This window comes from Hakea prostrata, chromosome 7, assembly GCF_041222555.1.
Source record: "Hakea prostrata isolate BN-2017 chromosome 7, UWA_Hpros_2, whole genome shotgun sequence".
NCBI lineage: Eukaryota > Viridiplantae > Streptophyta > Magnoliopsida > Proteales > Proteaceae > Hakea > Hakea prostrata.
In genome coordinates, this window is record NC_142606.1 from 4100966 (window position 1) to 4128099 (window position 27134).

Here is a 27134-nt window from a genome sequence, read left to right on the forward strand (position 1 = left end):
GTATCTCTCTACTAGTATTAAAACAGACTTTAATTATATTCATCTGTTGTATTTTCATTCAAATTGGGGGGCAGGAAGGCTCTATGGAGATTGTAGGTCGGTTCGATGCCCAAGTCTTTCGTGAAAGTAAAAATGTAGCTGTAAACTACTGAAGATGGATGCATTTTTTCAAGAATCATTTACTCGTCTGGTCTGGTCTTGTGACAAGAACTTGCAATTCAACCAGCTCTGGACGTCTAACACCTTTAAGGTCCCTGCAGTCGTGCAGTTATCTGGAAACTAGCGTTGAGCTTTTGATTGGACTAGTTCTCTAAGACAGTTAAAATAAGGAAAATCCAGAGAGTGATACGTGGAAACACTCAAAATGATAAGTTACAGCATTTGAAAATTGAGATATAAGAAAATGTTATCGTAGCACGCTATGGGCTTATGCACCTACACCAAAACACAAAAAGAAGAAGAATTTATGCTATCTAGCATTGTGCTTATTAGGAAGAAAGAAAAAAAAAAACCTGTGGGATTTACTTCCATTACATCCCAAAGCTGGGTGAAAAAAGTGAGATGTTACATGCCCACTTTCCCACTCTTTTTAAACCAAATAATTTAGATTCTGAATATTTGTGTGGAAAAGATTATTTTTTTCCTACTCCTTTCTTCCCCCGCCCCTTCAAATTCTGCTAACAAAGAGTACCTAAAACAAGATTCCCCTTTGAAGTTTCATGAGCCATAGAATTGGCTTTCTTTTTTTTTCGGTAAGCGTAGAGTTGGCTTGCATGGTGTGTTGCTTGGTGCACAATGTCATATTAGTTATTAAAAATAATTGACAAACACACAAACATCAATGGGGATGTAGCTCACATGGTAGAGCGCTCGCTTTGCATGCGAGAGGTACGGGGTTCGATACCCCGCATCTCCACCACGTGAGAATTGAGCGATGATTAGTTGCATTAGGTGGAGTTGGGTCTTCATCAATCATCTGATTTCACGATGACGTAAATGCCCTTGTATGAGCTCTCTTCTTTTTCTTCCGTTTTAGCGTTTCGTGAGGGTAGAGTAGTAAATGGCTAATATCCATTACAAATTTACCAGAACCAGCGAAGAGTTTTCTTTTGAGTACGAATGCTCTTCTTTACCAAAAAAAAGAAAGAAAACAAAAATGAAAATATTGCTTATGTTTTAGGAATAGTTAACCTCAAGACTTTTGTACTAAGAAGTGTTAATCTTATCAATTGAGCAGCCTAGCAATAATGAGATAATTATTATTTTAATTCAATCATCGATTTGATACTTTCCAACTGTTATGCTGTGATGATACACTGCAATGCACAATAGAGGATTTTAATCTCACCTAGCATTGTTTCTGCTGCTATTACAAAATACAACTTAGGAAATTTATAGGTACAAAAATTGCCTTTCATGGCAACGGGAATGTAGCTCACATTGCATGCAAAAGCTACGGGGTTTGATACCCCCCCCGGGCGGTCAAGCGAGCGATGATTAAATGCAAGTGGTGAATTTGGGTTCGACTTTGCCCAGGCTGCGATATTTCGGCAAATTTTTCTGATTCGAACCCTAGCAAACCAGGTGACCGGCAAAATTCGCCGATTTTTAGTTGAATTTTCAAGTGAAGTTTTGGCCTTTCGACACCAATACTGATACCCATCCATGTTGAAGAAGAAGAAAGAGGAAGAAACTCTTATTTTGGGCTTATTTTGGGTTCGCTGGAATTTGAATTGGCTCTCTGATAACCCACAATCAGGAAGGAGGAAGAGAAGAGGTTTTCACCACTGCCAGAGAGATAGAAGACAGATAAGGAGAAGAAGAGGATCAAACAGCAGCGGATTTGGTGATTCCGGCGACAAGATACCGGCCAAGATGATTCTGTGAGGCCAAGATGATTTTTTGCCTGTACTTTGCCAGTTTGCCGAAGACGATTTTCTGGTGTCTTCTAAGTATATTGTGTTTTGGTAAAAAAAAAATTGCCATAGGCCAAACAAGGCGAATTTTGGCCGGTATTCGGCGAATTTTGTTTCTTAACTTTGCCATCATCTCATTGAATTCGATGACACAAATGCCCCAACATGAGCTCGCTTTTTTCACCCTTTTGGCTCCATTCCTCAAAGCCTCAATAAGCATGGTTGTTCCTTTTGGCTGCTGAAATGAGCATGGTGGTGTTGCTCACGATGCAGATGACAACATGCTCTTCATATTCAGCCAAGGTTGTGGATTTCAAGATTCTTGTGTTGCAGAGGCGTTGGCAATAAGGAAGGCCCTTTTCTGGGCTATCCAAAGAGTGATAATCAAGAACAGATAATGAGAGTCTGGATCATCTCCCCATGAGGGGAGCACAAATGCTTTTTCATTGCTTCTTCTAGATAGCAGGTTCTTCTAGATAAATCTGTCACCGGGAAAAAATGTTGCACACGGGTACAGGAAAAGTAAAGATGGCTAATGTTTTTTAGTAGAGAACCAATTGGTGAATTCGATTCATCTAGCTTTCGAAGAATGTGTAACAAAATGGTAGATTTCTATCCAGAACTGATCAACGGACTCCTGTAATCCAGTAGTTTATTTAAAACCATCTGTACGGATCACAAATGTTCTCCTAATAGCTCCTCTTCTGTTAATGCATTTGAGATCTGGGCAACATTAGATCCTTCAAAATTTTGACGCCCAAGAGTTCATATTAATCCCAAAAAGGAAATAAAATTCAACAGCACAGATGAACTGGGCAATTGGCCTTAGGAGAGAGAACCATAACATCAGCTAAGAATCTCCTGAATACTTATGACGCAGTAATTCTCCATCAGTGCATACATGACAAGATTCTCAAACACAAAAACAATACTTTCCATTCATTAAATTGAGGGAGAAAAAAAAATCCTCCTTGTCCACTACACAGCTCTGTAGTCCTTTGGGGAGGAAAAAAAATAATAATAATAATTCTGAAAAAGAGAAGCTGATGGTATACATCCAATCGCTTTCATATGTTGGAAGAAATCAAACAATATCAAACCACACAACCTAGGAGAAAAAATATACAAGGGGGCAAGCAGAGGGGAATTGGGAGTTGTAACCGTTCTGTGGAATAGTTTCATAACTGTGCTGGGTTTCCATGGTGACCCTCCTACTCATGATGAATCCTGTAACTGCTGTCGATCTAAAAGTTGGTTTCCAGAAGAACAATTCCTGGCATTTATCATCGCAGCCGGGGGTCAAATATTTCTCTCATGCTTCACCCGCTAAACCGAACAACAACACAGGATATGTCATCTTTACTGTCTCTATTTACTGCTTCAGTTGTCAGCTGCTTAGCCGCCTTCTGTGGGTCTTTGAACTTTCTTGCAATATCAACTGCCTCCTGATTACCCATTACCTGGTCACGAAGAAGCAACAACAACATAACTAATATGCCTATGTAGGTACATAAGTGCATGCTGAAAAGTGCAATTCTGGGATTAGAAGCATCACCTTCCAGAGTCCATCACTTGCAATAATGAGAATATCAGTATTGCTATCAATATCAGCATTTTGTACGTCAGGATCTGAACGCAGATGTGATTTGAGGCTCTTGTCTCCAAAGGCACGAGAAACTGCCAACTGGCCATTCACTCTAGGAACATCTCCTGAATATAGTGGGGTGGAAGAAATTAGATTATATGGACAACAAAGAATCAATAACCTCTTCATTCATATATCATAGATTATGTCAAATGATAAATTCGATTCATAGGGATAAAAGCAACACCAATTCCTATTACTTTGCAGTACACCAAAGAGTTATCCTGAAAATGAGCAAGCTTGCAGAATCAGCCACTTAGACACAATAACAATACACTAAATTGTATGAACGGTACAGATTTGGCTTCCGCATCAATTCAGAGCACCCACATCCATAATCATCAAGGTGGTGTCAAGGCATCTAGGTGCACTCAAGGGTCCAAGGAATCCTGTATTCTAGTTGTTTTCTGAAAAGGTGCAATCAAGGGTTCAAGGAACCCTGTATTCTAGTTGTTTTCTGAAAAGGTGCAATCAAGGGTTCAAGGCAATGCCTTGGTCACCAGGGCATTGCCTTGGACATGAGCATCAGCCAGTCAAACACGATAACAGTCCACTAAGGTTCTCTTTGGTATCATTTGTTCTTATATTTTTCTTTTGGAAGAAAAACATTAACAAAAACATTTCTTATAAAAAAAATGAAGATCATTTGGTATCCATTAAACATCACAGAGTATAGAATGGGAAACTGTTTGGTAACAACTTATGTGAAAACAATTTTAGTTGATGGTTGATATAATATAATAAATAATATATTATATATATGTAATGTAGGCTATTCCTTCTAGTATGTTGAAGGCTTTAGTTATATTACACAATACTTTATTTTGGTAGATATTATATCACATGATAAAGGAAGGAGGAAAGATGGGCTTTCTTTCTGGTTTTTGTGAATTTGACCATTAAACCCCACTTTGAGTAAAGATTGTGCACAAATTCAAAAATGGTGACCACAAAAATGACCAAAAGCAAAATTTGGCCATCATAGATAAAAGGGTATTTACACTATCACTGTTTTCTATTATTCTGATTTATTTTAAATAAAAATAGGCTCCACAAATGACACCACATAGTTTGTGCCAGAAAAGCAAAAACAAAAATGATAACAAAGGGAATCTGTGTATGAATGACAAAGATTTAACTTCATCAACATCAAAGCACCCATATCCATTGATGTCAAGGAAGCATCCAAGCGCAATCAAGGGTCCTAGGCATTATGTCTCCTTGTTGGATCCTAGAAAGACGACCGCTGTGGACACCTGCTCAGATGCCTTGCCTCCCTTCTGGCCTAGGCACTTTGATAGTGTGCAAGTTTTTTCCTTGACCCCTATTTTAGTATATATGGAAATAATGATATCCAAACCCTCTTATTCTCTTGTGTACAGCAAGATTATAGATCTCATGCAATACAAGAAATCATGCTTAATGCATGTAAGAGGAAAAAGGAAAGGAAAAGCAAAGAAGAGAATCATATAACTATTCAACACCTTCAACTTCACCCTCACCCTTGCTCTCCAACTAAAATTCTCAAACTTCCACCTGTAATTCAGCCACCCAGAGATTCTGGTTATTCCTTGCAACTCTGGCAACAATCTGGTGTTACTTGTATATTCTTTTTTGCTTCCATTTTCCCACTTTGTCTCTTTTTTCACTTTCATGTCTTGGTAGGACATCTTCTTTATTTGTACTACTTTCTGTCCTTTTTTTATTCACCACTACTGCTCAGTTGCTTCTTCCCCATGTCAGTCGACATATTTGTGTTCACTGAATGGTATGCTGGTATATGTATTCAATGCATCAACAGTACATGCATGAACTTGAAAGCCAAGGTTGGCTAATTATGGATCAGTTATACCATGAATGCACAGAGATGCATGGATAACAAGTCCAACTCAATTGAGAAAAACCATATCAGGCTCCAGGCACAAGCTCAGACAAGATTTGTGCCTACCCTAAAAGTCCACAGCCAATAAAACAAAAAAGTCTTGTGCAGTAGGTCAGTTGATTATACTTCATAATAATCACAATTATATCATTATAGCATAAATAATAGATAAATCTCTCTTGGATTAATAACTATGCCCACAACCCTCAAGTAGGGTCTTCAGAACACTGTAAGACAGATACCTTGAGGATTATATTGATCTATACTGATCTAAAAATGAAGATGAATTATCACCAGAATCCCAAAACAGAGCTAACACTCTGTTTTTCTTCCATTTGTCTTTGGTAAATCAAGAGAATTAAATCTATAGTAGCCAGCACACACAGGGTTGTAGTTAGATCTATTTCCTCCAACTGAGATGCTTAGGATTTTGTATATGCTGGGCTCTAAAAACATGCCAGGTTAGTGGTTTCTTAAAACAAAAATAAACAGCCTGAAGTTGCCTTCAGTGTTGCGACTTTCCCACTGATCGGGCAACAGACAGCCCACCAAAATTTTGTAGGCTAAGACTCTGGACTGGAAATAATCAAATCGTGACCGGGAATACCAAAATACGCCCAAAATCCCAGAGTCCAGGGCAATGAAAACAGACATTTTTAGCAAGAGAACAAAAGAGGAGAAGATGATCTTTGTTCTAGTTACTCTCTTAAGGATATATACAGAGATTTGACAGAACCCAAATGCTTTATTGTTAGGAAGTGAATAAAGGTTGAACCCCCCCCCAACAAAAAAAAAAAAAAAAAGAATCTTAAGGGAGCATGAGGAGGAGATACTATTGAATTGTGACTTCACAAAGAAACAGATATATGAGGCTTTTGTCCAAATAGCTGACATGAGTTCTTTCCAACCTCAACTAGAGCAAGGGTGCTGGTTCGGTTCTGCAGAAGTTATGTGTTACTTAAGGGTGACATGCTCAAGCATAGACAATTGAGGATCAGAGAAGAGTTTAATTGGGACAACTATAGTATATACCATGGTAACTTGAAGCACACAGATGAAAAGATGCAGGCTTACCAACCAAAAGCTCTGTCTCAAACTTTGGCCCCTTCAACTCGGCTAGAGGTAAATAGCCTTTGACGCCCCACACCATCTTCAACATTCCATTCAACTCAAACGAGTGATATCAAATTTTCTGTCTTTTGAATACGATTTCTGTTCTGGTGTTGGATTTCTCTATAGAAAAATCATCCCAAGCCAGCTGGCCATCTTTAGACAAGGAGTATCAATTCTTCATTAGTCTGATCATGCTTCAACAGAACTTTCTAAACTATGTTTAATATGGGTTTGATCTTACATCTTTCATTAATTCCCCACTCTTCTATCTTTCTTATTCTGTTTCCCAATCCTCCACTCTTGTCAAAGCCCTACATGTCAAAAGTCAAAATTTTGTTACTGCTGCACACCCTCTTGGTTCTTCAGTGGGCGTGTATACTTTCGGATTATTTTTTTTGGCTCCCATAACCAACATTATGAGGGTTAATCTCAACCCTGAATCAATAAGTTATTTCATTCAACTGCAGAGGAATGTACAGGGTAGCTATGCTTGGTCAGAATCAACTAAGGGTTACATTTAGTGGGGGGAAAAATTGAAGTACCCCAGAAAGTTACCAGAGTTACCAGTTTCCAGTGACAAAGTTTGCCAAGGGAGCTCGTGTGCTGAATATTTGACCGTTAGGTCAGTTCTAGATAAAGACAAAGCTTTGTGGCCTTTTTGTATGTTTGTACATATACATCTTGAAGCATGCAGATGAATAGACGCAGGCTCCTCTCTATCTCACTTTTACTCATCAATATTGATTTTTCATGTTTCTGTAAGTTCTTAACCATGCGCCCACACAAACCTCCCAGCCACAAAAATGTAAGATGATAATAACAAAAGAAAAAAGAAGAGAGTTCTTCAACTGAAAACTGCATGTAATTGACAAATAATAAGGGACAAAAAAAGAGAGACAGAATGTCCAACTTCAAGGTTGAGAAAACCATGCACCCCATCAATCTTTTACTGACAATTAACTCATGTAGAAACACAGTCTTTCACAAACATAAAATGCAGTATTGGATTAAAGGTCAATGACTGTTTTGAGGTACCTGGCATGTTTGAGACAAAGCCACCCTTGTTCTCAATGCTGCCTCTTTCAGTGCTGGGCTCATGATCTACAGTCATCTGTATCGCTTGTCCCCCTCTTGAAAGAACTCCTCGTGAATCTCCTACATTGGCTATCCACAACTTTCGACCATTTATGACAATTGCAGTAACAGCTGTAGACCCACCCCGTCCAAGGTCAGGACTATGGGAAAGAATTGCTTGGTCAGTCCTCTCATAGGCTTTTGAAATGGATCTATTGGGATCAGTCCAAAACTCTTCCTACATTGATGAAACACATATAATGTATGATTAACCCTTGGACACAGATACAAGGAGCCAAAACATGCATATGCAAGCCTTATAATTCAAAAAGGAAAAACCTACCTCCTTTAGGATATTCGAAAACAAATGCTTTTGCAAGTACGCTGGAACACTATCCCCCAAATGACCATCATATATCGCAAACAACCCAAGGTCATGTCCTTTGATACGAACAAACTTAGCAACAAGAAAATCCTCCATGGGATGATTTGCTTTCCCTTTAACAAGGCTAAATCCATACTTGATTGGACCCTGACTGCTTCTCCCCTTACCGGAGCCACTTGTGGACTGCGCTCCTACCAACTAAACAAAGAATTCTAATCTTAAATTGAGAGAGGAATGATATGTAAAGATCTAATTCTAGATAATCACCAAGGCATACGCTGATTTGTGTTTCTTTTTGGGGGTTGAAGCAGGAGATTTCCAAATCTTTATACGATGAAGTCAAAGTCAGTTATAATTACAGTTTAAGAAAAGCTAAAAATTTCAATTTGAACTAACCAACAAAGCAACCCTATTCTATACAGGAGGAACTTTTCTTTCTTTTCTCTCTTTGGTACAAGAAAGGGGGCTTCTTATTTCCAACTATCAACATAACTCATCTCAAAATTGCACTCGGTTCTGAATCCCAGGAAAAGGAAATAAAATTGCAGCAGGACATGAACCTATTTAGATGCAAAGCCACCTGTAATCATCATTTTCTCTCAATAAAATCAACTCTCACAAAAAACCCTAGAATTTTGTTTCAACCTCAACCAAAGTACAGAGACGAGTGAAAAAGAACAACTCCGATCAATACCGAGACGAGTGAAAAACAGAACCACTCAACAACCCAACAAATTCCCAACCCCTTTTTAGAGTTTAAATTAACTTCCATAACATAAATTTACTGCAGAAATAGAAGGAAAACAATAAAATTAGCTCACCTGAGAATAGGCAGCATTAAAGCAGCATAATTTATCCATATAAATTATCACCACCTCTGCCTCTCACACTAGATTTTCAACATCTACCAGCTCTGGAAGAAACCTCCAATCGAAAATTCTGACAAAACCCACCCCCAAACTGCGTTCTTTCTCCGAATTTCACAAACTGCAACATAAAAAAATTAGCAATCCAATCTTAAAAACAATAACCCATCATTAAATAAAAAGCCCCAAAATCCCATAATAACTAGGCACCCCTCTACCCAAACAAAAAAAAAACTAGGCACCCCCACAACTCCTCCAGAAGCAAAAACCGAAAAACAGAAAGAGAGGAGTTGGGTTCAAGACGATGACCGAACAGTAGAAAATTTGAGTTGGGCATACCTTTGATATTCTCTCCCCGATCTACTAATTTTCTTGCTCTAGGATACAGGGCAGAAGAAAGACAATAGATGAGCTGGGTATACTCCTTTTTTTCCACAAGTATTATTATAAGTATATAATGATGTATGGAAATAAAGAAGCAGAGAAAAGTGAGAACATGTAAAACCTTTCCACTCTGAAGATACAAAAGGATTTTCAACAATAAATAAATTGTAAAGATGGAATCAACGATCGTAGTGTTTCCCCCACTTTGTAACCATTTATGGGGCGTACACGGAGAGCTAAAAAGGCTGCTACAATTTCTAACTTCTTCCCTGTTGACTTTGCTACTATTCTGTGCGTTAGTTCATTATTTTGGTACTTCGTCTCTCTTGTGCTTTTCCCATTCACCTGCAAAGCTAAGAAAAAGGACACGGATGCCATTTTCGTTGCTCCTTCGTTCCTTGTATTTATTGAAAACCCAAAAGAGTCCCTGTTCTTTTTGTTAATTTTGAAGTTTGACCATGCCGATCCTAGGATACCCAAGTTGCCCTTTTATGTTCTTCCCCACTTGCTAACATTTACATAACATCCACCCAGTTGACTTTGTGTTGACTCATTATCCCAAATTCTTTTTTTTCTTTTAAATTCTATTTTGTTTTCCTTTTCAATTTTATTGAGCCTAAACGTTTCTAAATTCATCAATGTGAAGGAACAAGGTAAAAAGTATCAATTTATTCTTTCTTATCTCTTATTAACTGAATCAATACAAATACACAAATACAGGAATTAAATGTCAAAAGTTTCTCAACAGGAGCAGAGTTCAGAGAATAATTTGAATTAATGTTTTATTGGAATAAAAAAAAATAATCATTATTGGCCAAGAGTAAAGATTTAGTCATGTGAGGCGTCAAAATAACAAAACTGCTGATTGGTTGTCTAAGAGGCGGCTAATTGGAATAGATGATCTGGTCTTTTTCAATGATCCCCGCAAGAAATGACAGACATCCTTAGAGAGGATTGTCTAAAGAGTTGTGCTCTAGTTTGATTTGTTTTGTTTTTTATGGGTCTTTTGACCCCATTTTATAACTCAAAAAAAAAAAGAAGACATGAATCACTTATAATCATTAAAATAGAACCATGGTTTTATGAAGAAAAAAAAAAAAAAACAAACAATAAAGTGAAGAATTATATGGTGCAAAAGTTTGATCTTCATGAAGAGTTGATCTTTTAGGGATATAATAAAATTTCTGAATAAGCAGTGTGGAATAAGGCGTAAAAGAACTGATAAGGTGAGATCGAATTTTTAAAAAGGATGAAATCGCATTTATGTGAAAAAGAGAGAGATACCTAATCCCGTGTTGCTATACCCTACCTCAACTACTCGAAGAGTTTTTTTCTTAATTTTAGTATGAAATGTTAAAAACTTGACATTAACACCCTAGATCTATCTCTTTCTTCCCCCAATAATGGACATAGACATCATTTTATAGTGGAGAGAGAGATAGAGATGTGAAGAGTTGTTCAAACAAAGTGGTTTACTTTCCAATAATTGACTTTCTAATTTCTTGGACAAATAACATGCTAAGCCTTTCTATTTAATTTCCATGATTTTTCTTCTCTGGTTAAGGAAGCCATTGTGTGGCTCATGCCTTGGCTCGAAAAATCATTTTAATAGCAAAGAGTATAATTTTCATCTTTTACTGGTTGACTTTATAATCCAATTCTATCTTTGCCAATCTTTGCAATGAAATTTTCCGTTTTTCTATAAATAAAAACAGTTTTCTTTTTTTAGTCGGAATATCCTTTCTCATGCCAAGAGTATTCTCGGCATATCTAATCCATCTTTAATATTGCCTTTGATGATGATGATGATTATAGAGTTGGTAATCATCCCAAAGCAGTTGACCTGATACAGCTATGTGTCCACTACAAATTCATAATGTTATGTTATCATTTCAGTCAAATGAAATGATATGAAAATAGCCTTTTTCTTTTTAAGAAAATCGATTTCCATTTTAGGCACATGGTCTATGTGGGGAATGTTTCTTTTTACAATAGATCTCATAAATAATGTTAAGGTAGCCTTTGTGTTTGTTAGGTGAGAATCTTGCATATTGAGAGAGAAAAGTATTGGCATTTTTCTAATTAAAGAGGTTCATAAGCCTAGTTTATCTTTAAATTAGAAATTAATAAAACTAGTTTTCTGTTGAGATGATTATTAATTTTTCTTGTATTATGGTTTAATTACAATATCATTCTTTGTATTTTTCTTTAAATTATTGAATGAATATTAGTAATTTCAATTACAAAGACAATGATGTTTTGTGACTTCTATTGGCTGCCTAATTCCTATCCCTCCCAACCCCCACCTTTCAAATAAAATGAAATGACATGGGTCACTTTTGCTTCTATGGATGATTTTGTATACATTTATGATAGTTGATAAAAAACTTATTATCTCGCACGTGCACGTGCAACACAAAAAGGAAAGAAAGAAAAAGGCGATTACTTAGGAAGTTTCATAATCAATGGTCTTTGACCCCTTTTCATGTGGTGCATGGTATGATTAATCTTAAAGATTTGATTTGAAAGAAAATATAAAACAAGATTTAGGAAAGTGATTTGGTACAATGATTTCAAAAGCATCTATAGTCACAAAAACACTATAAAGGTGTTCTCCTCTCACCTAAGTGTGTCATCCCCCTTAGCTTTTGGGTTCACATGCTTTACAATTCCCACCCCCGCAATTCCTGTTTCCTATCTAGGATTGGGACACGTGGCAGCTAATCATCTTTTCTTGAGACTAGGGTTTTTTTTTTTTTTTGGATATTAGGTTCATCCGGCAACGGCCACCTTGCAACTCACATTTACATCCTCAAGGGAGCTTTTTTATATTAATGTGCGTCGAGTGGGTGCAAACCCAATACCTCCCTAGGGAAGTTGGATCTTTAACCGCTTTAACATACCACCTTTGACGAGACTAGGGGTTTATTAGATTCAGCTTCTAATTGAGTTCTAATTATGACCCTCGGATAATTTGTTGTCACGGTTTTTGGGAAAAAATTTATAAAAAAACCCCAAAAAAAAACAAACACACCAAAAAAAAAAAAAGGGGGGGGGGGGGGGAAAAAAACCAACCCCCATATGGGAACGTTGTCAATTCTAAATAGGAATTACATGAAAGAATAAAGAGTGGGAATTGTAGAAGATGTGAACCCCATTACCCATAAATATAGTCCTCCAAATGAATTATTGTTTGAAAATTTTGTGATAATTACAACTTTGAGATAGAAAAGTTTGAAAATATACTAGATATTGAACGATCACTTAATCTCTGTAACAGTAATAATTTATTTGATATATAATTTAAAATGCAGGGTATATAATGGGTCCCTTGAATAAGCATGCTTCTCCCTACTTCCTCTATTTTCTTTGCATGGAAAGCTAAACTCCAATGTAAAGAGGTAAGTAGAGATGTCATGGAACTATACCCAGATATCACGAATGTAAATAACCGAGACTCACAGAGGAGGAAGTGAGGAACCATTTTAAAGACTTTGGTATTATCTTTTTTTTTTTTTTTGGTAAGAAAGATACTTTACTGATTCAAGAGAAATCCTTTAGGAATTTTACACATAAGGGAGTCAAAAAGAAAGACCCAAGATAAAAACGGGGGTGGAGAATGTAGATATACACAACCGTCCTGGGATATCGGGGTGGGGAATGTAGATATACACAACTGGCCTGGGATATCGCAGCATTTTTTGCCAGTGTGTCTGCCACAAAGTTCGTCTCTCTGGGAATATGTATGAAAGTGCACTGCGTAAAATAAGAGGCTAGTTGTATGATGTCAGCTATTATGAGAGAGATTTTCCAGCTATTGCGGGACATCGGATTTTGTAGGGATAGCACGAGTGCTTGGTTGTCGCTTTCCACACTCACGTGTGACAGATTGAAATCCCGTGCACGAGCCAGTCCTCTGCGGATGGCAAGAGCTTCCGAGATAAGAGAGTCCTGGTAACCTGTACCTTGGCTAAAAGCAAAAACCATCTGATGGTTACAATCCCGAGCTATGCCACCGATACCTGATCTATGTCTTTCAGAGAAGAAGGATCCAACTCCGATACCGATAAGAGACTTTAGTATTATCAAATAATAGAATAAATTTCAAAGATATATATATATAAACATAGTAGTTTTATAGTTACCAACTCCAGGGATATATAAGTAATTTACTTCAAAAATCTGAAGAAAAAACCAACGTGGCATTACTGTGGCGCAATGAACCAACATCGCCACGAAATCGAAGAGGTCAAGAATCAAGATATGTATATAAACATAATGGTTTTTTAGTTTACCAACTCCAGGGATATATATGTAATTTTGTCATAGAAAATCTGAAAAAAAAAACAACGTGGCGTTCCTGTGGCGCAATGAACCAATGTCGCCACGAAACAGAAGCGGTTTCTTTAAAGTAGGACACTTGGCAGAGCTTTTATGTACACGTGTCGACAGGTCATTCCACCACGTATATCTCCATGTTCTCCTCCACCGCCGATTCCCCTCTGGCGAACAAACTGGGTTTTGTATATTCGTTTCTTCAGTTAAAGAGTCTTCCGCAGCTTAAAAAAGGATTCTCACGTTCTATGTTTTTCTTTCACAGTTCTCTCAGTAATGGCGTCGTCGACGTTTCGAACGCAGAGAATCGTTTTTAGTCAAGAAATGGTGAATTATGGCAAAGGACAAACCGAAGGCAGCGCATTGAACAACTGGTGGAGCGAAACCAACAACTCCAAAGCATGGCAGGAAGGCGTCTTCTATACTCTCTGTGCCATTTACTCAGTCATCTGCTTCGTAGCCTTTGTAAAAATCTTCTGTCTAAGCTTTCTTGATTTCGTACATTATTCTGTTAGACTATAGATTTATTTCGATTCTGTTAGTTCTATGTGGTAATTGTTGGCGTTTGTTAGTTTACTAAACAGGGCCATACTCCGAATCTCAGTGTTGCAGGGCAATTCCTCCTCCAATTTCTCTAGCCCGTGATAATATTTCTTTTTCCCTGCTTATCTATACAAGATTACTGGTTGATTAGTCTATTTTTATATATATCATATGCTTCCAGGTGCAACTCATTCGGATTCAATTCAGAGTACCAGAATATGGTTGGACAACACAAAAGGTTTTCCACTTGATGAATTTTATTGTGAGTTTATGTAAGGCTTCTTCTTTTCTCAGAGACATTTAATGTAGGATTTGTTTATTTTTCCCTTGCTAACTGAGTCTGCATTGCATGTTTACAGTACGTGCTATTCTTTTTGGACTGTACAAACATGTGTTTTTTCTCAGCCCAAAAGTAAGTTCTGAACATTCTTATTTGGGATAGCCAGGAGTTCATTCTATTAAAAGAAATACTTACTTATTGTTTATTGCTGCTTTTGGCTATTCTGAATAGAAATATCCTTATAACCAAAAACAAAAAAAGAAACCCTGCTATTTGGAGGTCATGAGGTCCATGAGAATATACCATGCTATTTGGAGGTCAAGAGGTCCCTGAGAATATACCATATGTTACACATGCTTGTATATGATCAGCTAGAGCAGTAGGAACAGTGAGATAAAAAAGGATACCAGAATCCTGTGAGAGATGCAGATTTAGACGAGTCACCCTCGGAAAACAATTAAAGCTTGTTCACACTTGGTGAGGCAGTGGAGTTATGATGAACTGAATAGGGGTGTAGTAGATTGGTTATCTTTTCTCAAATTTAGATCACTAGCATTTTAGGAATGCAATGTGGGGATTTGATTTTTAATTCATTCAATCACTTACCTTACAAAAATGCTCAAAATACAGATAACAGTCAAGTAAGAGTTTTCTGTTTCTATCTGCACCCAGCTGGATACATTTTTTGGATAACTATGAACTATGCCAGTTCACTATCTCATCAGTTCTGCAAGGAGTCACACTATAATGGATACAAAAGCATAATATTTATTAATACTACATTGGATGAATGATTTTTTCTTTGTTGGATATGAACATTGGATGATGTCATATGATATCTTGTAAGAATGAAGATGAATATTATAGGGGCTCCTACTAAACTCGAATTGTATTTCACTTGTTAAGGTCCCAGCCTCTAAAATTTGTCTTTTCACTGCTAAATCTTTCATTAGGTTAGTTTTAACCACATGATTATCTTGCAGCTTTTAGTGTACCTCTTATCAAATGGCAAATCTCATAAGCATGTAGATATTGATAAGACTGACACTTAAAGCTGATATCATGCAATGGCAAAGGAACCATACCTGTTCGTTTCTTTGGTGGGGATGAAAACAGATATTTATCCAGTGATACGTGTCCATATTCTAATATTTAGTAAAACCTCAACGAAAGTAGTAGTTTGTGGCTTTCACATGTTAGCATGCATGCTAAATCCTCCCTTTTTTGCCTGAATAATATTCTTACCTGTTAGCAGAGTATTTACAGCCATTTTGATTTTAAAATCATTATGTAGTACTAGAGTAGGCCAATCACATATTGGAGTTATCCAGCTATTTGATAACATGTGTACCTTGGCAAAGTTTAAGTGAACAGTCATGTTTGGGTCGATTCTCATTGCTGCCGTATGTCTTCCCCTTCGTTGTCCTCTGACCAAGAAGAAAACAAATGGAGGGTAAATGACAATATACTTAGCAGGTCTTCTGGCAATAAACTTCTATGTGAATGTATAGCAAACTCTGTTCTACTGAAATATTTCCTTCCACTGGTCAGAAACATGCAATTCTCTAGACCTTGATTATCAGCTAGCAACCCTGCAAGGAGACATTACGGATTCTCTTCCTTTTTTTCGTGGGTGCATTATTTGAGGATTTTCATGTGGTGCAGGTTCTTGAAATAGTTCTTTTGGAGCTTCCTGGTCTTCTGTTCTTCTCGACATACACATTACTAGTGTTATTCTGGGCAGAGATATATCACCAGGTACTCAAACTTTGAGTTGACATTTCTCTACTTGAGAATATACTGTGTGGAAGCTTATATGATGATTCATTTGGTGCACTTGTTACAGGCAAGAAGCCTTCCCACTGACAAGCTCAAGCCAGCATATTTGATTATCAATGGAGTTGTGTACTTAATACAGGTGATGGATGAACAATGTTAACCTCTATTCTGTTATTAATTACCATTACCTGGGCCATCTCTAAAGACCATGTTTCAATGACAGGTATGCATCTGGATATCTATGGGTTTTAGTGGAAAACCATTTGCAGTTCAAGTTGCTAAATTCTACTTCTCAGGTTTCTTTTCATCGCTGATAGGATGATTTAAATATGATGAATGTGAATAGATTCTTTTTAGATGATAGATAACCTTATATTTTGGCCACATCTGGCTCTGAATTTGCTAAGTTTTCAATGAAGAACAGCAATATGACACAGTCTATCTCTTGAAGTAGTAGAACATACAGTGTTCTATAGTCTTGGTAACAGAGTTTCTCATGTTTGCAGTAATTTCATTCGTTGCTGCTCTTGCATTCTTGATATATGGTGGGAGGTAAAACTGAATCCTAATCAAAGGAAACTTGACAATGTTTATTTTCCATGTTTTGAGGTGCCATGTTCTTCTTATTCTTTTCACATACTCCTAATTCAGTTTATGTGCCTGTACAGGTTGTTCTTCATATTGAGGCGCTTCCCAATTGAATCAACAGGGCGCCAGAAAAAGCTGAATGAGGTTTGCGTGCAAGATGTTTGTTTTGTTTGGTTTTGTAGCATCTCTTCCTTTCATGTTCTCATTTTTTGTGGTTGTGGTAGTGTGGATGTGATAGCTGGTACTTTTATTAATGGAAGAGTCACATAACCTTTTCTGCTTAGTATTGAGCCTTACGAATGATCTGAACGGTCCTAATTCCCTAGTTGAATGTGATATATGATGAGAAGTAGTTGCTGAAATGTCTCTAGCGTAGTGGTTACATGTATTACATGAGGTGAAGTAGTTACAGAAATTAGCATGGTGATGGAAATTCTTTAAGGTTTTAATTGTCATGTGTTCAGGTCTCAGATCTGTCTGAACTTACTTACATGAAAAATTGAGGTTGGTTAACTACAGTTCATTCTCTGGAAGTTAAGGTGTCTCTTTTGATGGTCTGAAGACACTGAACAATCCAGATATCCAAGTCCCAATGATAGCATGAAAGCAATATTTCCGGTAGCACATATCTATGAACCTGGGTGCAAAGCCATAATAAATAAACAAACAAATGAATAATAAAGAAGCATCTGTACTTAGTTTTTCTTATTCTCGTTATTATAAAGTTTGAGGTCTTGGCTACTTCCACATACATGGTTGTTCTGTGAATTCAGTGGATGATAGATAGAGTGAGACAAAATAAAGGAAAATCTTCTGGATTTTGGTTCTGAAAAAGAAATCATGGTAGAGCACCAGGAGTGCTAAAAGATGAAAAGGATGGTAGAAATAGAAGACGATGATGAAAAAAGGCAGCCACTGGGTATCTGCTTAGGATTCGATGATCTTCCTTGAGTCGAAGGTTTTCTGGATTGACCAGTAGTGGGAAGGCCAAGAGGGAGGGTAAAGTTCCTTTTCTAGTCTGGGTCTTCAATACAGTTTATGCATTTTCTATGTCAGAAAACAGGAAGTATTTGATGAAGGCCACTGTCTGCACAGTTAACATGATTACTAAAGGGAGAACCCAATGTCAAGAGCTTCCACTCAAACAGTCCCTGTTTCGGGGGGGGGGGATTTTCCCATATAGTCTTCCCTCTAAGTTTTTGTTTGTAGGCTGTTTCAATGCCTTTGACCTCGGGGTTATAATTGTGGTCCCCAACCATTGTGCCAAGGCCTGCCCCTCACAGTTAACATAACTACTATGGCACTTTAAACCCAAAAGAGCCACAAGATAAAAATCTCGTAGAACCTAAATGCCAACCAAGCAGAATGCTATCTACTTACAATTAAATATACTGTCTTTGCTAACTATCACGTACTAATGGCTGAAATAAGTTTAAATCTACTAAGCCTGTTCAGTCTATTAATATAAGACTTCAGCTGTGCTCTATGTGGATCCATATGTCAAAACCTCCTGAATTCCTGCTGCAATTTGTAGAAGAGTTTATGCTGGCAGCTTGCAAACCACAAAGATGAAAAGCAGACAGCATTGACAGGAGGAGGCCAATGGTGACATCAAGTTGGTTGGATGAATTAATGAATTTAGTTCAAGTTGTTTGGATGATGTATATGTTATTCTTTCTGTTTATTTCTTTTCACTGCTTAGATGGTAAATGCTCCAGAAGAAAGAAATATATTTTGATCTGATTTTTGAGCCAGTTTTTGCATACATTTCTTTGGTAGTGCCGAATAAGATTTTTTGCATACATTTCTTGCTAGGTTGGCTTTGTCACTGGGATATGCTGCACATGTTTCTTAATAAGGTGTTTTGTGGTAAGTTGAATTTCTTTCCCTGCTTGAATTCGATGGTCGAAGTTCAGTGGTGACCTTTGAATTGAATATTAAAAGAGGAGAGGATTAGGTACATGGATAGTATACAGATTCGGTGATGTTGGTGTTGGGGTGGGGAGGGCGTGAGCTAGACGTTACCAATGGATGTAGCAGGATGTTGCTACAGTAATCTGAGTCTTATAGGGGTCTCAGCATATAAGCGTATTTGGAAAAAAATATTAAAAACACAATGGCGTTTCACTCATTTTTTTGCCTATCTGAATTTTGAAGTATTTGTCAAAAGTGAAAACAATCTAAAATGAAAAAGGATTTGACCTCTTTCGTATTGTTCTGTCTTTGGTCCATTTTAAGAAGAGATGAAGTTGCCAAATTGGCAATAATAACATATAAGACTAAAAAAGTTTGATTTTCTTTTGGAATATACATATCAATATTTGTTGTTTGTGCCATTTCTTCCACTTCTAGATCCTATGCTATTAGGAATGGAGTATATGGGTGTGGTCCTAACGTTTTCTAGCTTACATTAGATACTGTATGTGGGGGGAGGAGTGTCGATGTTGACTCAGTCATTTATAGTAACCCTTCATCAAACTCAAAAAGGGGGAAGTAATGTGTTTGAGGCCAGAGGTCCTGAAACCAGAGGGCCAATAGTTGAGCTGTCAATCCAGAAAATGAATGACAAGTCATACACTCATACTATCTATGTGTGGTCTTGGGCAATCCATAATGATTTTCCCTCAGAATCCCATCACTTGATTGAACTGTGTGTGTGTGTGAGAGAGAGAGAGAGAGAGAGAGGGGGGGGGGGGAAGCTTACTAAACTTAAGAAATTTGACAGAGAACATGGAGTCTATCCTACACCTAAATGGGAGTTCATCTCTGGGCCCAACATCTACATGTTTCTGTTGCAGGTTGCTTTTTCTGCTGTCAATGCTGGTGCTGATCTAGATGTTCTAAACCATCCTCTTCTCAGCTTTGTTTACTACATGGTAATCTATGACCCTTTTATCTCGTGATTTTAGTTTTTCATAACATAAGTATAGCATAAAACTAGGAAGGTTGGAGCAACAAATGTTTGCATGAAGCACATGGAAGACGTCTGAGGACCTTTGCTTTTGTCCCACAGTCCCACTTCTCTAGTTTCACTTAAATATAATTGATCTGCAATCCTTCGTTCTATTTGACTGGAAATTTTCACTCCACGAAATAGAAACTTATGGCACATTCAATGGTTATAGTTTTCTCTTACTCAACCACCAAAGCATGTAGGTTTTTAATCTCATCTTTTATGTGCAACATTTATGGTATGAAAGAATGAGAAAGAAACCTTCTATTTTCTGTCATCATACCAGTGACAGTACTTGTTGTCTTCAATTATTTTTCTAGTCATCACTGCTGTTTCACACTTGCGTAAATTCCTGTTATTAGATAGCAGAGGCTCTTCCAACGTCTCTTGTACTTTTCATCCTTCGGAAACTGCCGCCAAGGCGTATCTCTACACATTATCATCCTATCAGCTGAAGAGGGCAAATGTCAAAAGGTATACTTCAATACTTCCTTACGGATGGTTCCATCTGAAGAGGGCCAATGTCAGTTTCTTGACCTACTGTTTAGTGGTCTATGTATTTACTAATTATTGGGACGTGCCTTATCAGTTTCTTGACCGGTTCTTTCTTTTTAATCGACTTGGTGTAAATTCACGTTGAGTTCTTTATATTTTCTTTTCCTTTCCACCCCTAATCTGAAGGATCTTGGCATGCTAACAAATTGAATGAGAATCTCTGAACGTCATCCCTACCTCAAGGTTACCATACAAGCATGCCAGGGTTGCAAAGTTTGTGTCTACCAAGGAGGTAGAGATTTGCTCAGTAGATGCTATTTTTCTTTATCTCACAGTTATGTCCGACAACTTCCAAATAGTATCTCTGGATTAGGTAGATTTGGGTTCGATATTGATCGCCCAAGGTTATGTTATGTTGGGTGATTGATCAGTTAGGGATTTCTCACTACATAATGAATGATAGATTCGACCCACGGATCAATCCGTTTATCTCATTGGAATCTATATGTATATCTAATGTTCGTCTAGGTTATTGAGAGACTAGTTTTGGGTGGAAGTTTGGCTAATAGTTGTGAGATCTTTATTGAGAGACTAGTTTTGGATGAAAGCTTATGTAAAGCATTCTTGGCTATTAGTTGTGAGATCATCGTCCTTTTTTCTTCTACGTGGTGAAAAGTTCATCCTTTTGGTGTTTGAATTTGGTTAAATTTTTGAGTGTTCATGTTTGTTTTAGCAGAATACTGAAAGTGTTTATTTCAGCTGTATTTTTCTCGTTTTGGCACTCCCTAAAGTAGTAAGAAGTAAAAAAACAACATAAGGATAATGAATTGAAGATTCCCTATATTTGGACAATTAACTATGACGCATTCACGCATTGAAAGAAAGGGAGAATAGCTGAAGAAAATAGACATCGCTGGAAGGATTCGATTGCGGAAAGGCAATAAAATTAGGAATAAAAGTACCTGTGGGAAGGCGACAAATTACATTCCAAAGTCGCAGACGTTTACCGCTTAGGAGCTTGATACGATCCTTAGCAACCAGATTTCTATTGTAGGAGTCACAAATTTCGTCCGCTTGTGAAACTCATATCAAATTCAAGCTGGTTTGTTCAAAATGTTTTATTTCCCTTCTACTCTTTATCTTAATTATTTGACCTGCTATTTTAAACCAAAATCAAATGAAAAAAATTTAAGTAGTCTGTAATAGAGAACAATGTTGCCAAATGAACAACAGCGAGATAATAGATTCTGAAAGAAACTGAAATACAGAGTAGAAAATAATTGATCATACCTCGTAATAGAGAATAATGTGATCAGAATCGTGACAAAGACGACGAGCATGCGATTGACTAGCTTTCGATAGACGATGTTGCTAGGTGCATCGCTCCTCCATCGATCAGGATTCCGGCCTTTGATCCCTCAGCACATTGGCTTGATTCTGTAAAGGGAAGCTTCTTTTAGATTGGGATTAAGAATGTTTTAGGATCTATGGACAGGAACATCGAAACGGAAAATTGTCGCGGAACGTGAGAACCCTAAAAAGGCAGATCGAGGAGATGGCTTGCTCGAAACCCTAGAAGATGAGCAGCGAACCTAAAAAGGGAGATCGAGGAGATGACTTGCTCGAAACCCTAGAAGATGAGCAGCTTCTCTTTGTTCGTTCCTTTCTGGGCGTGATTTCACATTTCAATTCGCAGATCTCACTCCCCACGATAATGAGAATGACGGCAACTTTTCGGACATTTCACCACAAGAGAAAATAATATATAGCGAATAGAGAATGGCGGCAAGTTGCGCGGGAGAGGGTTTTAAAAAATCGAATCGGTGATTGGCGATTCGTGTCCCGTTAGAAACTCGGTGGGCCTAAGCCCATGTCGGTTTCATAATATAAAGTGGGCTTACGTCATTACAGAATTCTGGATCCTGTAAACCCAACCCAACGCAAGTTTGTTTGTCGAAAAAGGAAAGGAAACCCAACCCAAGCCCAATAAAACTAGGGTCATGCTTAGGGTTTATAATTTGCATCCGCCTTGGGTTCAGGATAGAGTCATAATTCATAAAAATGAACTGTTTGGTTAACTTGAATTTGTGGAAATTTTCAATATGAAAAACTGTGTGGTCAAATTGATTTTCGTGAATGCACAAATGTTTAGTCATTTTTATAGTAGGGGTGAGATTTCACCCCATACCCGTAAATTTATAGATTCACTTCTTTAGTGTAAAAAGATGAATCTCTACATTTCATGAATCTAGGGATTTTCACAACTAAACGGGTACAAATCTCGCATTCATGAATCCAGATATTTCATTTTGGTCTTATTTGGTTACATGTTCTGGAGATTTCAAATATCTTGAGATTTTAATCTATGGAGTCATACTTCATAAAATTAACTATTTGGTTAACTTAAATTTGGTGGAAATTTCATTATGAAAAACTATTTAGTCTACGTGATTTTCGTGAATGTACAAATGTTTAGCGTTTTTTGATAGTAGGTGTGAAATCTCCCATACCCATAAATATATAGATTCATGTTTTTAGTGTAAAAAGATGGAACATATAAATTTCATGAATCTAAGGATTTTCACAACTAAAAAGGTATAGATCTCATATTCATGAATCCACATATTTGAAATCTCTAGATTTATGTAACCAAACAAGCCGACTATAGATGAGCGATAGATGTCTGTAAGTCACATCAAAGGATTGAGGTTAGATGGATGGACCATTTTCTTGTCTAGAAATAGACTAGATAAATTTTAAAGTTCAGACAATATTATATTGCTCAGTATAGATATATTTTGTGAACCATAATTGAAACCAATTTATTAGTTTTTCCAATTCTAATGGTCGTTCAGAGAAATTGAGTAGGTAAGTTAAATTGAATGCAAGACCTATTCACTAGCTAAGAGATGTTTGTTATCACCAACAAGCAATATTTTGATGATAATTTTGAAAATATTTATGTAATCGCCATTTAAAATAAAACCAAATTATCTTTTAAGTGTATTTTTGTTCATGATAATTACTTATCAGTCCTCACGGTTTTTTGAATGCTTTTTTTTCTTAATATCTTGGAGGTTAAGGTCTGACTTGTTTCCGCATGGTGACATGTGAATAATATGATACTGAACCACAGGCATCGTAATCTACAGGTTCTCATGATTGATGAATCAGCTGAGTAAGTGCCAAGTCAGCAAAAACGTGGGATATATTATTTTTCCTTCAATTCAATCACAAATCACAAAAAAAAAAAAAAAAAAAAAAAATAAAAAAAATCACTTTGAGCCAGATATAAATGGATTTGACTTAAAAAGTCGTTAACTCTCCCCCGTTGTTATTTGATGCTTGGAAGGCAAGGTATTCCATGATATTCCTATCTCATATTATTTTCATGACTCTTCTTGGAAGCCATCACCATCTAGCTAAACCAATATCCTCCAATCACGATTCCATGCAAGTTCAAAATTAAATCACATCCGTAGTGGCAAGTAAAGACAACCCACGTAAAATAAATTTAAAAGTTTCTTATATTGGGGAACAACGTCGATATCCATCTATTAGGTATCACTTAATTTGCTATTATTATAACTAATCGGAATGTAAACTAGCAAATGTTAAGGAGAACACCATCGTCATGGTGTTGCCATCTCAATACGTTATTACCACCAACTACTTAAATTTAAGTTATGATCTTCTGATAAAAGAAACTCTATCATTCATCACATGATCTCTTACGAGTATACATGATTATTATCTCTATGATTAATAAGGATGTCATGACATAAGAAACTTTATGTAGTATCCAACAAATGAAGCAAGATTAGGTAGTATTTAATTTTTTTTTACATCTTTCTTGTCATTAATATTCTTCTCTATCCAAGTAGAGAAAATATCATATCTTTTACCTACTAATATCATATTTTGTTCATTTATATGATTAATATGAAGAATCTAGCCAAATTATGTAGTCTCATTGCTACCTTATCAAAATTTAGGTTACAAATAAGTTGTTTCTCATTTCACTTATGAGTCTAGACACCTTAGGCATTTGATTTCAAGAACCCAAGTCCACCTAATAAGGAGGAAATGGAGGTCCAAGCCCTTTTTCTATCTTTTATCTTCTTCTTCTTTTTTTTTTTTTTTTTTTTTTTTTTATTTTTATTTTTTTATAATTTTTTTAATTTTTAAAATTAATCTTCTACCTTTCGTCAGTATCATGGTTGAGTAAAACTGTAATAGGGCAAGGTTATATTTTTATTCTGTATTTGTCGGAGAGAATAAAAAATTCATTATAGTTAAACTTGTTTTAGAACGGTAGTCGTTGGTGTTAGGGTTTCAAAATCTTATTTTATTTCGACAATGAGCACTAACAATGGAAGCCGAGGAAGATAGGACGTGGCCTCTTTGATTTCTTAACTAATCATTGTAACTCGTCATACGTCACTTGTTTGACATTTTGATATCTGCCGCCATGAGGCGCGGAGAGAGAGAGAGACTAGTTTGTCAACTCTCCCGACGGCTATATTTGCTTGAACAACCAGTGCATGAACCACTGAACCAACTCTGCTGGAATTGGTTCAAAGACAACCTTATTGATCAGATCAGATGATTTGGACCATGGTCTTGGGTTGAGATGAGATGGAACCAGTAGAAATTGGAGAAGTAAACCACTCAACCAATATGGGTTTATTGTCTCTGAGAGTAAAACTGAAACCAAAACTGGTTGACTTTGCTAGAAACAATTACTAACCCACAAGAAAATTGAATCAGATGGACTAAAATGGAAACATGGTTAACCATTTGGATCAGGTTCACCTAGTAAAAAACCAAAACCAAACGCAATTCATTCTAACCAAACTTGCCATTTGGGTTCAACTCTAGAGTCTAGCAGGCTCGAACCCTAGCATGAAATGTACTTTACACAGTGGAAACAGTTCCCTATCTCTCTCATTGGACTTTGAGGCTCTAAAACATTTGTAAGCATCTACTTTGATTTCCGCGAGTTTAGAAGAAAATCATTTTATAAACTAACAAGAATACAAGATAATGGATTAAAGGAACCTTAAGTCTTCAGTCCTCTTAGTGGTGCAGGTTGAAAAGCTGATACCACGGTTTTGAATCCTACCTTACCCACCCAGAAACTGCAATTCAAAAATTAGAAAAGAAATGAAAAGAAAATACACTCACTGAATAACAAGCAAAGTGCAAAATCGATGGATGGATCCTAACCTCTCTGATTTTCTATATGTCCTTAACTGTGTTAATCTCTTCTCTGCAACCAGGATATACAATCTGCTCCTTTTCTTTAATTTCCCCTATCATTCTGGATAAATGCAGGTTCTTGAACAAAAGCTAAAGGAAACATAAATAATAGAGCTGGAATTGATGAAAACCCAATACTAGATACTTTGATATTGATCATAGAAATTGAATCTGTAAGTGTGGATATTTACATGTGTAAGTGTGTGAATGGGTAGTAGCTCTAGATGAATAGCATGTAATCACAACCACACATATGCTGTAATGCAACTTCAAAACTCTAAGGCTCTCACAGGTCTATGAAATCTAAGCAATCTCATGGAATAAAGACTCTTCAAGGAGTAGCTCAGGCCAAAGTGGAGAATTAGCTCCTCCATAGCTAGAAGTACTACATGAATCTCCTGGATTGCTGATTGACGTCTCGGTTACAGATACAGGGAGACCATGAGGACGAGGAGGGGGAGATGGAGATAACGATGGAAGCCATGGAGATTGAAGCATGTCCTCTCCTTGATTTGCCATTATAAAGCTTGAACTCTGACCCATATCGGTACTGTTCCGAGATATCTGAAAACTGCAAGGCTGGTTAAACAGGTCTGGAGAATGAGAATACGGACTTGAATCTTGGAATGCCTGAGTGTTGAATCCAAGTGAAGATGGGTTATGGGTTGAACCCAAGTTCGGGTTTTCTCTGATTGAAGTAACTGGGTTAGAAAAATTGAAACCCTCAAAGTCTTTAACGTTGTTTAGGCTGTTAACTGAAGCGTTTTGAAGGAGTAACTGTAAACATTGGATCTTAGCCAACTGACTTGCCTCTGCTTGTAATCTCATAGCATGTTCTTCCCAAGGATGATTTTGCATAATCTCTTGCAGATTAGCCAGAGCTATCAGATGTGGTAAGCTCGAAAAGAGATCAGTTCGAGGTCGATGAGTCATCGGATCGAAACCCATCTGAATTAGCTTCTTCTTGAGGTGGGTATTCCAGAAATTCTTAATCTCATTATCAGTTCGACCAGGAAGGTGAGTTGCGATCGCTGACCATCTTGAAAAGACGAGAAAATGGATAATTAGTTCATGAATATATACCATCACATATTTTATGTAGATTTTGGAAAAACATAAAGCAAAGATCATCAAGATTACTTGTTTCCCAAAATGGAATGGAGATTAAGAATTGTCTGCTCTTCTTCATGGGAGAATTTCCCCCTTTTAATGTCAGGCCTCAGGTAATTTGTCCATCTTAATCTACAGCTCTTCCCACATCTGTTCAGACCTGCAAAAGCAAACAAACTCAGAAAATAATTCTCCATAATTCATAACAACAGGTAAAGAGGAAGCTCTGGATTGTGGATATTATTGTAATACCTGCAAGTTTAGGGAGAGCTCTCCAGCTTCCATGGCCATGTCTTTGAATGTAATCAACAAGCTTCTGGTCTTCCTCAGGAGTCCAGGGGCCTTTCTTGAGACCATTCTCATCACAACTAGGAGACCTGCCCATTCTTGTCTGGGTATCTTCTGAATTTGATTGTTTTGGTTTGCCTCCCTCTGGTACTACCAGAACTAAGGATTACCTTACTATATATAATATGATTTTACCTCTTAGTTTTATTCAACTTGAAAGCGATATATTGATGTGT

At 37.0% G+C, this 27134-nt stretch overlaps 3 protein-coding genes, 1 long non-coding RNA gene and 1 other non-coding gene across 6 annotated transcripts; 2 read left to right on the forward strand and 3 right to left on the reverse strand.

Moving 5' to 3' along the window:
* The first annotated feature begins 843 nt into the window (after positions 1–843).
* Positions 844–916, forward strand: TRNAA-UGC (transfer RNA alanine (anticodon UGC)). The gene has a single exon. It is a non-coding gene; the product is annotated as a tRNA-Ala (tRNA).
* A 1910-nt stretch (positions 917–2826) lies between these two features.
* LOC149009102 (putative protein phosphatase 2C 9) lies at positions 2827–9611 on the reverse strand. The gene is made up of 6 exons (XM_089162035.1): positions 9221–9611; positions 8837–9002; positions 7974–8213; positions 7592–7868; positions 3472–3626; positions 2827–3376 (listed from the first exon to the last, which is right to left on the reverse strand). The coding sequence occupies exons 2-6, from the start codon at positions 8873–8875 to the stop codon at positions 3236–3238; spliced, it is 852 nt and encodes a 283-aa protein (XP_089018161.1). The 5' UTR covers positions 8876–9002; positions 9221–9611; the 3' UTR covers positions 2827–3235.
* Positions 9612–13876: 4265 nt separating this feature from the next.
* On the forward strand, positions 13877–20357 carry LOC149009103 (tobamovirus multiplication protein 1-like). Its single transcript, XM_089161367.1, has 11 exons — positions 13877–14065; positions 14325–14415; positions 14503–14555; positions 16089–16181; positions 16270–16341; positions 16426–16498; positions 16709–16754; positions 16871–16934; positions 18606–18659; positions 19589–19666; positions 20106–20357. The coding sequence occupies exons 1-11, from the start codon at positions 13877–13879 to the stop codon at positions 20196–20198; spliced, it is 906 nt and encodes a 301-aa protein (XP_089017493.1). The 3' UTR covers positions 20199–20357.
* Positions 14804–21958, reverse strand: LOC149009104 (uncharacterized). Of its 2 annotated transcripts, none has more exons than XR_016174422.1 (4): positions 21529–21958; positions 21201–21392; positions 15775–15850; positions 14804–15651 (listed from the first exon to the last, which is right to left on the reverse strand). It is a non-coding gene; the product is annotated as an uncharacterized LOC149009104 (long non-coding RNA). The 2 variants fall into 2 exon arrangements; XR_016174421.1 differs by having other exon boundaries at positions 21201–21395.
* A 3579-nt stretch (positions 21959–25537) lies between these two features.
* Positions 25538–27032, reverse strand: LOC149009105 (transcription factor MYB92-like). Its single transcript, XM_089161366.1, has 3 exons — positions 26863–27032; positions 26641–26770; positions 25538–26539 (listed from the first exon to the last, which is right to left on the reverse strand). Exons 1-3 carry the CDS (start codon positions 26993–26995, stop codon positions 25804–25806), a joined length of 999 nt encoding a protein of 332 aa, XP_089017492.1. The 5' UTR covers positions 26996–27032; the 3' UTR covers positions 25538–25803.
* Positions 27033–27134: the final 102 nt, after the last annotated feature.

Coding starts and splice junctions, on each gene's coding strand:
- LOC149009102 (XM_089162035.1), bottom strand. CDS start 8,875: ATGGATAAATTATGCTGCTTTAATGCTGCCTATTCTCAG. Junction 3,627..7,591: donor CTTTGTCTCAAACATGCCAG/GTACCTCAAAAC, acceptor CACTATATTCAG/GAGATGTTCCTAGAGTGAAT. Junction 3,377..3,471: donor CAAGTGATGGACTCTGGAAG/GTGATGCTTCTA, acceptor CTTCGTGACCAG/GTAATGGGTAATCAGGAGGC.
- LOC149009105 (XM_089161366.1), bottom strand. CDS start 26,995: ATGGGCAGGTCTCCTAGTTGTGATGAGAATGGTCTCAAGAAAGGCCCC. Junction 26,771..26,862: donor AGCTCTCCCTAAACTTGCAG/GTATTACAATAA, acceptor TTGCTTTTGCAG/GTCTGAACAGATGTGGGAAG. Junction 26,540..26,640: donor CATTCCATTTTGGGAAACAA/GTAATCTTGATG, acceptor CGTCTTTTCAAG/ATGGTCAGCGATCGCAACTC.
- LOC149009103 (XM_089161367.1), top strand. CDS start 13,877: ATGGCGTCGTCGACGTTTCGAACGCAGAGAATCGTTTTTAGTCAAGAA. Junction 16,342..16,425: donor GAGTTGTGTACTTAATACAG/GTGATGGATGAA, acceptor TTTCAATGACAG/GTATGCATCTGGATATCTAT. Junction 16,499..16,708: donor TGCTAAATTCTACTTCTCAG/GTTTCTTTTCAT, acceptor TCATGTTTGCAG/TAATTTCATTCGTTGCTGCT.